The 16,506-nt window shown below is 40.8% G+C and overlaps 1 protein-coding gene across 1 annotated transcript in view; it reads left to right on the top strand.

The window, feature by feature from the left end:
* Positions 1-15,557, top strand: part of pcbp4 (poly(rC) binding protein 4) — a 33,918-nt gene extending 18,361 nt beyond the window's left edge. Inside the window, exons 6-14 of the mRNA XM_077607927.1 lie at positions 1,952-2,083; positions 3,279-3,407; positions 5,300-5,374; positions 7,001-7,072; positions 8,844-8,885; positions 8,965-9,040; positions 9,621-9,670; positions 13,598-13,767; positions 14,615-15,557. Coding sequence (XP_077464053.1) covers positions 1,952-2,083; positions 3,279-3,407; positions 5,300-5,374; positions 7,001-7,072; positions 8,844-8,885; positions 8,965-9,040; positions 9,621-9,670; positions 13,598-13,767; positions 14,615-14,960 — 1,092 coding nt within the window. The 3' untranslated portion in view covers positions 14,961-15,557. The remainder of the gene's footprint in view (positions 1-1,951; positions 2,084-3,278; positions 3,408-5,299; positions 5,375-7,000; positions 7,073-8,843; positions 8,886-8,964; positions 9,041-9,620; positions 9,671-13,597; positions 13,768-14,614) is intronic.
* The last annotated feature ends 949 nt before the right edge of the window (positions 15,558-16,506 follow it).

Here is a 16,506-nt window from a genome sequence, read left to right as displayed (position 1 = left end):
TCTTTTGAGAGTTACATCATAAGAACGTGTGGAGATTTCTGCACGTATACCCTACATAACTGATGCTGTGTTGTAGTTGTTTTAAGAATGAATTACTCAGCTTGGTTTGCATGACGTGCAGGTCATCAGCAGATATTTGAAATTTGAATCCCATTTCTAGCCTTCCTTTGTGATGTTTGCTGTTTTTTTTTTTAATTTTGTGGGTTTCCTTTGAGCCATTTGGCTTCCTCCTACAATGCAAGAACATGCTTTAGGTTTATTAAAGTCTCTAAATTGCCCTTACGAGTCAGTGTGAAGAGTTGGTTATATGTGCTCTGTGATCGGCTGACTTGTTTATTTTGTCCAAAATCAGATGATAAACTTAACAGTGCTCTTCCTAAACTTGGATTAATCAATTACCATTTAAATGATGTTCTTATTCATTTACCAATGAATGATATACGGTCAATTGTCTCCATGGTGATGAGCGCCTCCACCTCTAATTAAAATGGTGACACTGAGACAGTGATGAGTAAACAGGGACAGTGGTCCACTCTTTTCTCTCACTTGCCTCTTTAGTTTCTATAGCAACGTATTGATCGACCCCCTGTGGGCTACCACACTTGAGTTGAATTAAAAAAACAAACAAAACAAAGGATATGAGTCTCCAGCTGGTCGCAGTGTTCGACTTGTTTGGAACTCATCAGCACACTTTCATTGATGAACAGCCATCTCCTCCTCTTTCGTGCAATACAAAATACACGAGACAGCTTTTAACATGCGCTTGCACAATTTCAAACTGCATTTGTTCTAATAACAACAGGCTCACACTTGAGTATCATGCATGTTTATTTGTTCTCGGGTGTCATGGTGCCGCAAGCATAAAAGCAATATACTATAATCTTTTGTCATCAGGGCTATTCATCCTGGCAGCAACACAATACACCTCAGGGATTAAACTTGCAATACAGTGTGCTTGTGTGTGTGCATGTATGTGTGTGTTACTTATTATCCTGAGAATGGCTTCTCAAATGGGGCAGTTTGCGCCTGTTAGCAAAATTCTTTCCAGCACTGATTTGCAAGCAAAATGTCAGAATGTTCAAAGTTGTTTCGGTATGTGCCTGATATTTTTAGATCAATTCAAGAAAGCCTTGTGACTGTAGAGATAAGTCCTAAAAGAGGCAACGTCAGCGCCCCGTTGGAGAGGCTAAAAATAGATGCAAGAACCACAACTTTAATGTTGGGTGGTTAGAAAGTGATTTTGAAGTTACGTTCCGCAGATACGGTCTTTCGAGGTTACCGCATTCAGGATGGTTTGATTGTCAAATACGCCCCCGCCTCCACCCCCACCACACACACACACAAACATTTTGCGTTGTCTCATGCATTGGTTGTATGTTGATGAGTGAAAGTCAGACAGCCAACTCTATTTACATTTCAAAGGTTCATGAGATACTCCTTTCAGTAATTAACTGCACCGTCTCCTCCCACTCATGATGTTTACTGGCTTTGCGGCAAAGAAAGCCCTTCAAAACCCGCAAACGGCTGTAACCTAAAATACGTAGAAGAGAAAGGTATTGTGTGTGACAGACTGAAATCAAATCTTACACGGTATTTTTTGGGGTTGTTTTTGTTAACAAAAATCCATGTTACTGGGCAAGCAAAGCCCAATTTAAGATCATCTCATCTCATTTTCTGAACCGCTTTATCCTCACTAGGGTCACGGGGGGTGCTGGAGCCAATCGCAGGGCACAAGGAGACAAACAACCATTCACGCTCACACTCGTACCTAGGAGCAATTTAGAGTCTCCAATCAGCCAACCGTATCCACCATTAGTGGGTTGCATGTCCTTAAACATCGGGTTTAGATTCCCAGCTGTCTTTTATGTTCCACCTGTGCTGTCTGTTTTACTCATTCTTTTCTTCTTCTTCTCATCATACTGACATTTCCCATCCTATGTGTCTTTAACAGGACCTGACAGCGCTGGTGGCCAACGGTACCATCAGCACCAAGCCACCAGTCACCCTACGACTGGTCATTCCTGCCAGCCAGTGTGGCTCTCTTATCGGGAAAGGAGGGGCAAAGATAAAGGAGATCAGAGAGGTAACTCGTCTCACAGTTCAAAAAGTCACCTACTTCAAACTAAAGAAATTCCCTTTTTGTCAGTTTAAATTTGCAACAAATAAGTGAAATTATCTGCCATTGCTTCAAGTAAATTTGAGTAATTTAGATTTCTTGATATCATGAAAAGAAAAATTGATAGACATTCATGAAAATAAGCTTAACCGACTCATTTCAATGTACACAGTGAGGACCCACTTGGGATCGAATCCTCGAACTGAGAGGCCGACGCCCTGACCACTCGCTCGCCAGGCCACTGGGTCGCCCCTAATGGGAACAATTGTTAATAAAATAAAATGGATAGATTGATTTAAAGATGTTTCCTGGGCATTGATCCTATCAGAATGCAAATGACTGGCATGAAATGTAATGTTTTCATGTGGTCGCTCGGCAGCTATCCACATAATCGTAATAAAATGTAGTCACCTAAAGCACAATTGAGACTGATGGGAAGGTCATTAGTTTTAAATATATAAAAACAGTATTCAACACCATATTTTGAACTGACCATGACACTGACTGAACAAGTGTTCATCCTCGGGGAATGTGAATGTTTCAAGGCTTAGCACGTTCAGACATGGGAAATTTAAAATAGCACAGCTGAAAGGAGTCAAATCAAAACTCTGTTGATAAGGTAAGCAAATAAAATGGTGATGGAACAATCAGAGCATGAACATCTCTTGGGATAGTTGAGATCAGATGATTACATCCATTAGTTTGGAAACAATTTGCACATAGAATTACCGAAACGGCCTATTTACTGAAACAGGATGGAATCAAGCGGTTTAGCATGTGACATTATTTTTGATCCCATTTAAACCCTTCGGGTTTAACGAGCACATCTTGCAGCCTAGGATGTTTGCCATGTTGGCGGTGCCTTACAAAATATTTTCTGCAGTACTCTGCAGTACAATTTTTGTGCCTTTTAAATAACTCACAGTCGCATGGTGACATCAGCTGCATGATAAATTTATAGTCTTTGCCTCAGTGGCGGAGTCATTAAGAGCATTGCGCTTCACTTCGCTAAATATACCGCAACATGGTCGCTCTTTTTTATCTCCGACATAGAAGGTCATCAGGCTAGCAGCGATGCACATAGGGAAGCTGCGGTAGTGTAATTACTACAGCTTGTCTTATCAGCCTAATCTTCCTTTGGAACCTTCCCTATCATTTGTAGAGCACCGGAGCTCAAATACAGGTGGCAGGGGATTTGCTACCCAACTCCACTGAGCGAGGAGTGACGATATCTGGGAATCAGGACTCTGTAATCCAGTGTGTAAAACTCATCTGTGCAGTCATCCTGGAGGTAGGAAACACACCTCCTGTCATTTGACAGGGTGATGCATCAATCAACGAATCACACTTAAGTCATTTTTTTAGCCAGTGCGCATGGCTTCCTGAAAGAAGGAAAGTAGAAATATAATATAAAATATATATATATATATGAAAAATAAAATTTAATAAAACTCATAACATGACTGAAGCTATTGTATAAAAAAACAAACATGAGAAGTGACTCTTAACTCTTCCCTTTCAAGTTTCTCGACAAGTATAATCATAATAGTAAGGGGGAAATGATGAAATTGAAGTGAAAATTAACATGGGTACATAGAGAGATAAAATATTACTTGGTAAAATCTCAATTCAAAAAGCTGCTTCTTCAGCCTGATCTTTAAAATAATAAGAATTTACTGATTCACCGGGAGAGCTAAAAATTGGAATGACAAGATAACTAAAGGTACTGAGACGGTGGACCTCTCGGCAATTTAACACTCGTGCAAAGATTTTTGAAAGGCCAGAAGTGAATTTTTTTTACCATGTCATCGTTCAGCAATAAAACCTTGTATGTTCTGAATGAAGAGATGTATTGAAGGCAATTAAATTGAAATAATCATGCAAGAACACTTGCATTTGCTTTGGTCATTAGGGGCACTGTTCGAATTGCTGCTGGCCTTTCTCAGAGTAGGATTATAGCATCATTTCAAACGCATTGTTGCACAGTTTGGGCAGGTGCATACATTCAACTGCCTTACTTACTGGTTTAGTTTGTAACATTTCAGAACATGTTCAAAGGTAAAAGCAGATGTTTGTAAATCTTCCATTATTATGAAACGCAAATATTAGAGGGCTGCAGAAAGATCTTTAAACAGTCATCAAAATAATTGTTGATTTATTCCAGAATGGTTTAACTGTTGATTAATCAAATTATAGTGTTCTACCCAAAATAGTTGGAGCTAATCTTCTGACATTGCGGGATTACAATTTTCTTCAAAATATCTCTCCATAATCTTAACACGATCTTCCAACTTGTCAAAATAAGTACCTTCATTAAAACATGGCTTAATGTGCACTATATTTCCCACCACTATAAACTGTAGTGCGTGTTGGAAATGGAATGAGGGTCACATGAGAGTCAAAAAGTTCCTTTGTCATGCTTGGGGATTGTGACATTGCAGAAGACAGTGTGAAAGTGGCCCACAGCCAGTCTGCCCACCTTTAGACACCAGCTCAACAACTCTCTTGAGCTAACCGGTGTGCCTATCAGAAAAAAAACATCCCCGAGCACAATTCCCCTCCTGTTCCTTCTCGGAAGTGCACAAGTCATTTTTGTTTCAGTGCTACAGCTGGACCTGACTGACTAATTGCTAGTTTGATCCAGTTTGCGGGGTCTTTCTTCAAAGCAAGCTGCATTGGGATTCAGCACTAGCGGCTTCTTGCTTTGGGCTCCAAGATTTAAATTATGCAAAGTTATACAAAGAATTTGCTGTGACTGCTCCTGCTGTAAAGATGCTCTACATTTTCAAGACCCCTCCCCCTCAAACAGTGGAATCAAGTCTGCCGTTAACGAGATGATATCTACATCCAACCGTGTCGTGCACAATGTATAAACTCCTTTTCTGGTCGGCCATTGATGCTTGATTTGTTCACATAGGAGCCCGAGTGGAGGCTGATGGGAAGCAAAGCTCTGAGCTATCATTCTCTGCAGAGCTGCTGTTATTCAAGGAACGAACAATTTGAACAAAAGAAAAACAAGAACATGGGGAAAAGCTCATTAGCAGTTTAGAACATCATTAATTGTTACTGTGCTTTAATGTAGCGCAGCATGCCACATTGGCTTTCAGGGCCTCCGTGTTTGGCATGCAGTGTCACCTTTAAGGTTTGCTTCTCACAACTTAGTCCTCTTTTTTGGCTCCTTAGTCCCCCCCGAAGGGTGCCACCATCCCCTATCGGCCGAGCCCCTCGCCAGCCGCCCTCCTCATCGCAGGCAACCAGGTGAGACAAAACACTTTGCTACTTCATTTGTTGTTGTTATTGGGAATTTTGCTGAATTCTGAGGGCTGTAAGGAATATAGAAGACTAAATTACTTTTCACATTAACCCTACCTAGTGTGGAAGGTTCGAGCAAAAGTGTATATATAAGTGGCCTCCATTTTCCTAATGACATCTGCCAAATCAACACAAAATCCCTCCTTCTGCCTCTCTTCTATTAGAGGTGCTTTCTGATGTCACAGCAATGCTGCCCTGGAATAGAATGTTTTTGTATGTGGATCTGTGCATAAGCTCAAATTTACTCTTGCTATACAATTTAAAAACATCCAGCAAGTCTCTAAAAACTATGCAAGTGTGAGAGATGATTGTATTTTCTGACTGCGACGGTAGCTCGCTGCTAACTGTCTGTCGGTGTAATGAAATAAAAAGAGGAAATTGCAATCAGGCCGATTAACCAGCGATGCAATCAAGGGCACAGGTTCAAATTAGCACAGTTTTAGCAATGCCTAAAATGCAATGAAAAAAAAAAAAGTGAAAGACAGTTTTGCAATTTAGCACTGCGTAGTTGTCAGGAGGTTTTCTGTAACTTAACTTTAAAGAATTAAGGAAGACATGTAGACATTTTCTTTAGAAAACCTTCAAATAAATTGGCTACAAAAGAACATTTTTGCATTTGAATGCTTTGGACACGTAAAAGGTTTTCAATTCTTTATTATATTTGGAGGACTTTTGCCACCCACATTTCCTCATTATAAATACAATCCAGACTTTGACTCGATGAGCCACTCGCACAAGTCGAGAGCTGGTTGCAGCCTGGCAGGCTTCCTGGATTTGTGTACATTTGTGTATGCTGCTTTTACGGAAGGCACACATTTCCACTCTTTCATGGAGTCAGTCACAAGATTAGCAAGTGAGACCGGAGACCTGCCGTCTCCGCGGGCTACAGCGGTGTGCGAATACTCAGAATAGCTGTCAGAGGTTCTGGCACACTTCTTGGCTTTACGGAATGGTGTTATGTTTGCGATATGCCTCATAATAGGCTTTCAAATTAAGCCCGAGAGGTCAGCTAGAGATGGCTTTAATAACGGCCGCCCAGTGATAATTGACGTTTGTATTACTTGTTCGTGGGAATGATGAGGAGAAGGGAAGGCTCTGAGGATGAACCATTGCTTATAACCCTGTTAGGTGTGACAAAATGTCACACCTGCAGGTCCCAGAACCATGCAAAAAAGAATACTACCGTATTTCTCGGACTATAAGTCGCAAATCTTAAATAGTTTGGCTGGGCCTGTGACTAATATTCAAGTTCAACTTATTTTTTTTCTCTGTCCACTAACAGCCTGTTATGTTGTTATTTTAAGCTAGAGTTATCTAAAAAAAATTAAAAAAACAAAAAACGCCATGTTAGTAGATGCCTATTTTGCCTGTTGTTCTTCATTTTCCTGTTTTTAAATTAACAATGTTTGTTCTTGGTTTCAGATAAACCAAAAAATTGCCCTCCAAAAATGTGACTTTTAGACTGAACCAAAAACATTTATTTCAAATTATTTTTCCCAATAGACAATAAGAATAAGAGTACCGGAAATTACAAATGTTAATTCTCCTCTTGGTTCCCTCATGTATTTCAAGGTGTTTGAAGCATCAGATTTCTCACCTCACCCTCTCTACTCTGTCACCCAAGGTGGCCTTGACCTGCAGCAGGTATGTAATGTCATTCCTGTGAAGTCTAAGAATAATTCTTGTTGTATCAATATTAAACAATCTTTTGCAAAATAAGCCCACCTCTACAAATGTTGGGGCCTGTGGAGAAGCTCGGGTAGCTGGTCCAAATTTAAACAGTCCATCCTCTGGCATGCGGCATTAAAAACAACAGCTGAATGGAAGCTGCAGCTATTGTTCCAGTCTGTCATAAGAGCTATAACCCCTCCTGAAATGGGACGCCAAATCTTTTTTTTGTTTTTTTTGTCTGGCATTGCTTTTCATGGAGCCGGCAGAGAAATATTCATATTCTGTGACAGCAACAAATATAGATTCTATGTGGATGCCGATAATTTGGTTCTGAACCAAAAAAAAGGAAACAGGAAATGTGGAATATAGAAAAAAATAAGAATAGTATGACGTGAGTCCTGTGAAGAATTATTTGAGTAGGTACTCTGTGTAATAAAATATGATGTTATTAATTTATGTTAGATAGATACATGCCAGTAGAGTTCAAAATTTACTGTAATCCAAAATCATGGAGTGAAGGTCGAGTTTTCTTCTCAACCAAAATACTGATTGAAAAGGTAAAACTATTTAGCAATAATTGGATAATGGATTCTCTCCATAAAGTTAAATTGTTGAAAAAAAAAGTTGCAAATGTCGCAGCTTACTACGATCCTCCTCGGGCAATAGAGAGCAAGTTTATTGCTGTAATACTTGTTTTTATTTTCTACTTTTGGGTATGAAGGCCGCATGAATGATGCATTTTAAGGGCGAGCTCTTATCTCCACTTTATGAGCATGGATGGACCCTTGATAGTGGGCAGACTGCTGGCGTCAGGCAGAATTGAGTTAAGCTGAGTGCCGTCTGCTCTGACCAGAAATATATTGATGCGAGGCTGCATGGACACCAGCCTCACTAATTACACGGGAGAGTGGGGAGGTGCCGAGCGGGGGGTGATGGATAGCGTCAAACAATACAGACTTCAATAATCCAAGTTTATATCACATACATGCATGACATGGATGACAGAGTACAATCCAAATTTAGCAAAGAGAATAGGGTGTGCATGCATACTTTTAATGGATTCTGTTGCCTCTGGTGGAAGAGGTGTGTGCAGCAAGATAAAATGGCCCATTGGATTTAAGCATGAAACTGCATGAATGAGGAAATATTCTTTTTGAAAAGAAATGACCTCATCTTTATAATTCGTATTTGCTGATGATTGAGTGCGAATGCAGAATCAAGATTGTTCTTTGTGGAATCAACACTTCTTTGTCGTCTATTCCAAATTGGAGTAACAAATGGAAGGCTAGATCTGGATTGTTGAAAAGAGGATTGAACCCAGAAGTTTTTGGGTGTTGCAACCATGATCACCTTTACTGGCAATGTAATGAAAACAACAAGAAAATAATTCATGCAAGTTATTTTTGCACCTTTCTATTTGTACATCTTCACTACCAAACAAGAGATGTTAAACATCACAATGGAAATCTTTAAAAATAGGCCAGTTTGAGAAAGAATGTTAAATGAAGCTGGACTAAAACATCTGAAGCCGGGCGTCCCGGCAGAAAAGAAGATTATGAATACATTTTTTGTGATTTTTGTCACAGACATATAATGAAAAGTTTACAAATCTCAGGTACCAAATGCATGTGTTGTGGTTGGTGTGTTGAAAACTGAAGCTCTTCCAGTAAGAGAGTGCGCAGTCATTGTGAGCCTGCTGTCTTTTATTGCCGCAATCTATTTAATGCAGGATGCTCTCTTGCAGGCCTACACTTTGCAAAACCAATATGGCATTCCACACTCAGAGGTGAGTGCATACAATACTCTGAATAGAAACTACCACTTAAGTGTGCGTCATTACATTGGCCTTTGTACTTGATTCACAGTTGGCCAAACTCCATCATCTGTCAATGCAGCAAGGCCTCAACCAAGTGGCCCAGCCCGCGTCCACTATCATCCCCGGTATGGCCAAAGAAATGCCTAACAATTGTCTTTTGTTTTCATAATTTCCTTCCAATGAATTGGGTAAATATTAATAAAGAAATCTATACATATGAGACAAAGAGTTAGATGAAATAAAATATTACAATTAGGCAGGCAGGATGGGTGGCCCGGCGGCTGAGTGGTTAGCGTGTCGGCCTCACACCTCTGGGGTCCTGGGTTCAAATCCAAGTTGGTCCACCTGTGTGGAGTTTGCATGTTCTCTCTGGGCCTGAGTGGGTTTTCTCCGGGTCCTCCGGTTTGCTCCCACATTCCAAAGACATGCATGGTAGGCTGATTGGACACTCTAAATTGCCCCTAGGTATGAGTGTGCGCATGAATGGTTGTTTGTCTCCTTGTGCCCTGCGATTGGCTGGCCAGAACAAAATTCAGCGTTAAAACGTGTACTGAAACTATGAAATGTACTTCATCTTGTATAGACGCCGTCCCAAAATTCATCCTTTTTTAAAATGTGTTTAACTTCTGTGCAAATTGAGAATATGCAACTAAATGTGTCATGTGCCGGTATAGTTGAAATGATGCTTGTGCATTCTCTCGCCAGGGATGGAAGCCAATGCGCAGACATCTCAGGAGCTGCTTATCCCCAATGATGTAAGCAAACCTTATTCTTTTCCTACCCGCTGATTAAACCCTCTCTCTACTGCTCCCTACTGACTGGTGTGACTTTAAGAAAATGACGAGAGCTTCTTTGCTAATTATACTCATTATTTGAACCTCATCCTAACCCAAGGTTAAAGGGATTTCAACTGCTAGGGGTCCTTTTGCCTGATTGTGTGGGCTGCATTGCAGTGCCTTCCACTGGCTCCCGCGAGTGCTGTGTAAATCCTCTCATGTTCCCTGACCTACTTAGAAACTGTCTGCTCTCAAAACAGCCAATAAGGAAGCAGATAAATATCCTTTCCCTCCATGGGTAGCCAATATAAATGCACAAATCAGTACCCTTTGATTCAACTCAGCATCATTTATTCTAAATAATAGTAATGATTAAAAAAATAAAATAAAATAACAATACGTAATTACGTAATAATGTAAGCAGTTCCTAATGTAATCCCAACCTATTGAAATAGCAGCGTGAGAAGGAAACTCTGATTTTTGCAACAGAATATTGCAAAAAGATTAAAGGTGGAGCCTGCTTGGTTTCTTTACATTTCTCTTAATCCCATGAAAGGATCAATCCTGACATTGTGTTGCCACCTCCTTCACTGATTTTCCTCTGCCGCAAGCTCAAACCATCTCACTGAGAAAATAAGGCTTTGAAAATTGGGTCACAAATAAGTAGCTTCAAAGGGCAAGAGTTTACTTTTTAGCAGATGCAAACTGGGAGGTCAGTGGGGAGGTTTAAAAATGAAGAATTATGGATTATTTGCTTTTGTGTCTAAATGTTATTGTTTATAGATCACAAATCAGATACTTGAAAAATCTCTAAAATGTATGATTTATTTTTTTAAATGTAATCTCATTTTATTCTCCAGTGCTTGTTAACTTTGTCATTTTATTCAAATGTGTCCGTTGTTAACACACATTTGCGCTTTATGACATTTAATTTCTTTCTACTCGAGCAGCGACGCTGCATCGAAATCTTGCCTGCATAATCGTCCTTAGGGGCCCCCATTAGAGTGAAAATTTTACATTTAACCCTTTCAGGCTCAGTGGTCTCAACAGTAGACATCTATTCAAAAGTTATCATTATCTTAATTCATTCACCACCACAGAATGTGTGTTGTGGTCGTTGGTAAAAGAAAGGAAAATGATATCGAAAACACGAATGACCAGCAATAGACGTCCAGTCCATTTTCACATTAATTCATTTAATTCTAATCTTTTTAGAATGATTAATATTTTGACTACTCATGGCTTTTTCAATTTGAGTTTTAATGTATTTGTTACAATTATTGGTCTTCCCCCTCAATGGATGCAGTATTAAATCATTCATTTTACTTAAAATCCTTTATATTTTTTTTCATTATGTCTTCCCCTAGGAATGTAATAAAAACAATTTAAAAAACATAATTTGTCCATGCAGTAGTTAATGCTTGTGCTGTTTTAGAAATATTGCCACTTATAGTTCTCCCTTAGGTCTGTACTGTCAACCCTTCCACTTTGTCAGCAAATAAAAACAAATTTTGCCCAGTGTCTAAAGCACATGTGTCAAAGTGGCGGCCCGGGGGCCGAATCTGGACCGCTGCATCATTTTGTGTGGCCCGGGAAAGTAAATCAGGAGTGCCAACTTTCTGTTTTAGGATCAAATTAAAATGAAGAGTATAGATGTATATTACATTTCCTGATTTTCCCCCTTTTAAATCAATAATTGTAAATTTTAATCCATTTTTCTGTGTTTTTAGTTCAAAAATCATCTTGTAAAATCTAAAAATATATTTTAAAAAAGCTAAAATAAACATTGTTTTAGATTTATAAAAAACTGAATATTCAGTGATTTTAATCCAGTTCTTTTAATCCATTTATAAAAAGTCTATCTAAGTTTATCTAAAATGGTCCGGCCCACATGAAATCGAGTTGACGTTAACGCGGCCTGCGAACAAACCCGAGTCTGACACCCCTGGTCTAAAGTGTTTAGAGAACAAGAGGAAAAGTAAGCGTAAAATAGATGAATCCTGATTACATACTATGCCGCGTGTACACGCCTTCGGACCTTGAGCCACATTTCTAAAATGCTCAAAAGGCTTGTTTTTCTGTAGGGAAATCCCAGAGTAAGTGGTACAATGCATCAGTTGAATGAGGTATACCAGTTCTATATGTGACGGGGACAGCTGTAAGCTTCAGCCATTGTTCCATAAAAGAGGACTTACAGGCACGATTGAGCCCCCGAGCCCCCGAGCCACCCGCCCCCATAGGTGCAATGAACACAGAGGCGCAGTCTCCCTGTGATGTACTGAGAAAGTGCTTACACACGGCGAATAGGATAGCGTACTTAAGCTCCACAAAGAGTTTGCCCGAAGAGAAATGGCTGCGCACTACCCATTGCATCCCCTTTCCTGCATCCCCTCCGATGACTAGCTCAGCAGGAAGTGAATGGCACGTGGCATGTAGCGGCAAGCATATTGAGCTTTTTCCTACAGGCTTTTGGAAGGAAAGCTGCTGTCAAATGCAACAAACTTGGTGACAGCTGGCATCCACTGACAGCTGCAGTGAAAGGCCAGAGGAGATTGTGGGAATCACAGTTGGGTGGAGGTGTTATCTGTGATTGAGGCTCCGTGCCGGCCATTGTCTCCAGAGTTACTCTTTTTAGGCAGGCTGTTCCGAGTGCCGCCGCCACCCGAGTTAAGAATAGCCAGACAGAGAGAGCGGGCCGCTGTGTGACAAATCAGCCTTTGCCCAACAGGCTACTTACCTCCCAGGAAAGGAATGCCAAACGCAGGAACAAGAGCGGCATGGGCGGCGCGTACGTTTGTGTATTTGGGCCGATGCGTCAGCCGCCACTAAGCCGTGACACGCACACACATACTACAAGTGCTTCATCACTGTCTACCCACTCGCCTTCTCACCAACCCCCCCCATTCTGCTATATATCTGCCAGCGAGCCTGACACCCTGCACTTGAGCTGATACACGCCCTCTGTTGAATATCTATTGTTGGTAATAAGCCGGGCTCCGCTTTGGGTGAATCGCAGCGCACGCACGCATGTATTTTGGAAGCTTCCGCAATTCCAGTCTCCAGTTGTCTTTCCCAGCTGAGGGCAATGTCTGATAGATATTGGAGTTGTTTTTCCATCATGTTTTCCATTAGTGAGGAGATGCGTCTCGCTGGTGTGCGTTTTGGAAGAGATTTGTTTGGGAAGTCGCGGCCACTCGGAGAAATCAATAACCTTTTAGCCACTCAGATTAATGAGAGGCAAATGTGCCTTCTGTCTTCTCTTTTGCCCGTGCACACTCAGAGACAATTAAGGCAGGCCCCAGGAGAGCAAAAAAATGCTTTTGACATGCATGATAGATGGATGGTTGGATGAGCAACTCACTTCAAACAATGTTATTGCAATACTCAAAGTGCTTTTCTTTATGTCTGCCATATGATTTATGATTATAGTTTTCTACTAAGATATGTTGGATTTATTGTAGTGGGTCCCCTTGGTCCACCTAAGATGCGTCACATATTTATTTGGGACATGTTCTAATTTTGTGTTTTGTGTGATAAATGTACTCCATCGTAGACCCCAAAACTATTCAGTGCCGCCTTGAGATACGAGTGACCCACTTTGAGTTGTACTACAACATATGGGCCATCCGTTTTCTTTGACTCGCCAGCAAAATATTTAAATATGAGTGCAACTTCGAGTTGTCAGTTGGCCACATGATGAAGTTAAACAAATAAAGGGAGAGGAAAGGCCATTGACAGGCTAATGAGTAGCTTGTAATAATGCTGTGATCACTGAACATATGAACACAAGCGGTCCCAAAACACACTTTTGCTGTCATTCCATCGACCAAACAAAGATAGCTTGCTTTATTCATTCATTCTTTCTAGTACTCACTTCTGTCTTACCTCCGTTCTCTTTTCCGCTAGCTGATCGGCTCCATCATTGGCCGTCAGGGCACAAAGATCAACGAGATTAGGCAGGTGTCAGGGGCCCAGATCAAGATTGGCAGCCAGCTGGATGGGACAAGTGACCGCCATGTCACCATCACAGGATCACCAGTCAGCATCAACTTGGCCCAGTACCTCATTACCTCCTGGTAAGGGTCAATGCGTAGCCTAATGAATTACAGGGTGGGCCTGGGGGTGCAGGGGGGGCTATCCCTTTAAAAGGGTCAAAAGCCATGGTGTAGCCATAAGTGATAATGAGCTGTGTCCTAGCCTGACATGCAATTGAACCCCAGGGAAAGAGCAAAAGCATTGCAGCTTACATTAGGTAGGAGTGTTTTGATGGAATGAAATATTTACCATGTGGCTCGCACACACACACACACACGCGAATCAGCCAGTCAACTAATGAGAATGACCGTCGTCTAATGGCTTTTCTCTAGCAAAGAAAGTTTTTAAAAAAAAACGTGTTATTAATAAAACCTGACTTTCTAGATCCCGATCGCCTTTTTGGGAAAAAGAAACACGATGAAAGAAATTCGTGTGTGTTTTTCTGGCAGGATAATAAACGCAATTTCCCGACCAACTAATGAACACTGATGGGGTGATGCTGGCACTCGCACACGCTTCTCTTTCACTTTGATAAAGCACGGGGAAAAAAATTAGAGAATTCCCTTAGCTTGAAATGAACGCAGAGAGCAAAATTTGCCAGGACCAACAACCCGCCCACCCATATGCCTGCTTAGAATTCAAAATATAAGACCTATTTTTATGAAGCATCTCATCTTTTTTGGAGAGGAAAGAGACGGTATACTTTGTTTGTCAGAACCCATTTATTTTTTCCCTTTATTCTGAATAAACGGACATAATCCATGGACATTTTACAAGTTTATTTCTGAAGAAGACCCTTTCACAACTCTATTTTTTTCCACGGGCCTTCAGCAAATACAAATTCAATTGGCTAATCTTCATCCCCTGCACTTTCTCCACGTCTGGCAGCTTAGAAACGGCCAAATCCACAGCGCAGGCTTCCACCATGGCGACTCCCGTCGAGCTCAACATGGCCTTCACCCAACAGGCGTCCCCGGCCGCTTCCCCCTCTCAAGCACTGGCCACGGTGGGAGCTTTGACCCCAGCTCACATGCTGGGTGCCCCGTACGGCGCCGTGCCCCTTTCGGGCCTGCTGGGGATGAAGTCCGTCCCCTTTCTGACTCTGTCCAGCCCCGCCCCCGGCGTGGCCGTGACGGCGGCCCCCTCCCACACCACTCTTGCGGCCTACACCGCTAAAATCTCCTCGGCCAATTGCATCAAAAAGCCAGAGAGACAGAAGTTTGCTCCCTACTGATGATGACGGCCGGCCGAAGAACAGACGCTCCTCTCCGTGTTCTTCCCGCAAACGCCTGATGTAGCCATATCCCTCGGCAGACGTGCTCTTGACTTTGATTCTGCGATGCACCAACAGCGACGAGACCAATGGAGGAAAGCTTTTCAAAATCATTTACAGATATAAATCAAATGTGAGTTTTATGTCAATTGGTGGGCTGCCGTTATTGTCACTTCACTGTTACTACTGATCTTTGAGAACATGTACAAGGGCTTGAAGCTCATCTGAGACACACATGTTGAAACCCAGTTTCACACGTGTGTCTCACGTTGGAGGTCAGCCATAAGTATTTATCCTTCCATAATTTGTAAATTATACTCAAACGACAAAATGCGCTCCTGTATGATGCTTTTATACAATGTCTATGTTTGCCTCTGGAAGTTTTTAAGAAAATTTGTAAATGTCTGGGGCGATTTTGTTTTTATTGTACTGTACGTACTTGACTGTTCTATGTTATGTTCAGTCTGTTGGATTTTATTTTGATTGTGCACTTGTTTAATCTTTATTTATTAGCATTGTTTTATGTATTAAAAGTCTTTTTTTCCTGACAAGTTTTGCATCCTTTAACTTGCCTTTCTAAAGCACAACAGAAAATTCAAACTCAAAGAGCAGAACTTTGAGTCATGTGTGTGGATTACAGTCACTTGTAGTTAAAATGATTCTTCTCTTAAAATAACCTAATCTAATCTAAATGGATATGAATTACAGCCATTTTATGCATATTACCCACCATTTCAGCACCTCAAAACCAATGTCCCTTCTAATTTTTCATGTCTGGGGATACCGACAACCCCCCCGAGCACACTGAGGACCAGTGTGAGCGACATCAGAAGTGCTCGCCACACACCAGTATCACAACTGCTGTCACCAGGTGTATTTCTACTACCCATAAATGATTTAGTCATAATTACATTTGATTATTAATATCCATTCATAAAACATCTTAATAAATGTCACTACAATTTGCACAAATCAGACTTAAATTTTACCTGCTGAATGTGTCACTTAAAGTAGTCCAGTCTCCATTCAGTCCATATTCTACCATCAGAAAACTCGCTCCCAACTTTACCTTTGTTGCATGTTTTGCAGAACAGATGTTCCTCACGCAAAAAACTAAAGATTTCTCCCAGTTTCACTGCGTGTTCTTCTATTTGCACATACTTTGACAGCCATTACAACTTCAAAGATGCAGTTCTTTTTTTTACTCTAGTTTGGGGAGTCAACGTATCACATTCACTTTAGCAGGTTAGCTTTAGCATCATGCGCAAGTACTGTCAATGTCGTGATTGGCTGCGTAGCGTAATTGTATCGCATCCAATGATTGGCTGGAGATCTCACACTCAGTTAAAGCAAAATGATACAGAATATATATATATATATATATATATATATATATATATATATATATATATATATATATTTATATATATATATATATATATATATATATATATATATTAATATTTTTTTATTCATATAATTCACTTGCAGTGCGTTCATTGCGCGG

The sequence above is a fragment of the Stigmatopora argus genome, chromosome 1, assembly GCF_051989625.1.
Source record: "Stigmatopora argus isolate UIUO_Sarg chromosome 1, RoL_Sarg_1.0, whole genome shotgun sequence".
In the NCBI taxonomy this organism is placed as follows: domain Eukaryota; kingdom Metazoa; phylum Chordata; class Actinopteri; order Syngnathiformes; family Syngnathidae; genus Stigmatopora; species Stigmatopora argus.
The sequence above is the reverse complement of the archived record's forward strand: the minus strand, read 5'-3'. Positions and strand labels throughout refer to the sequence as shown.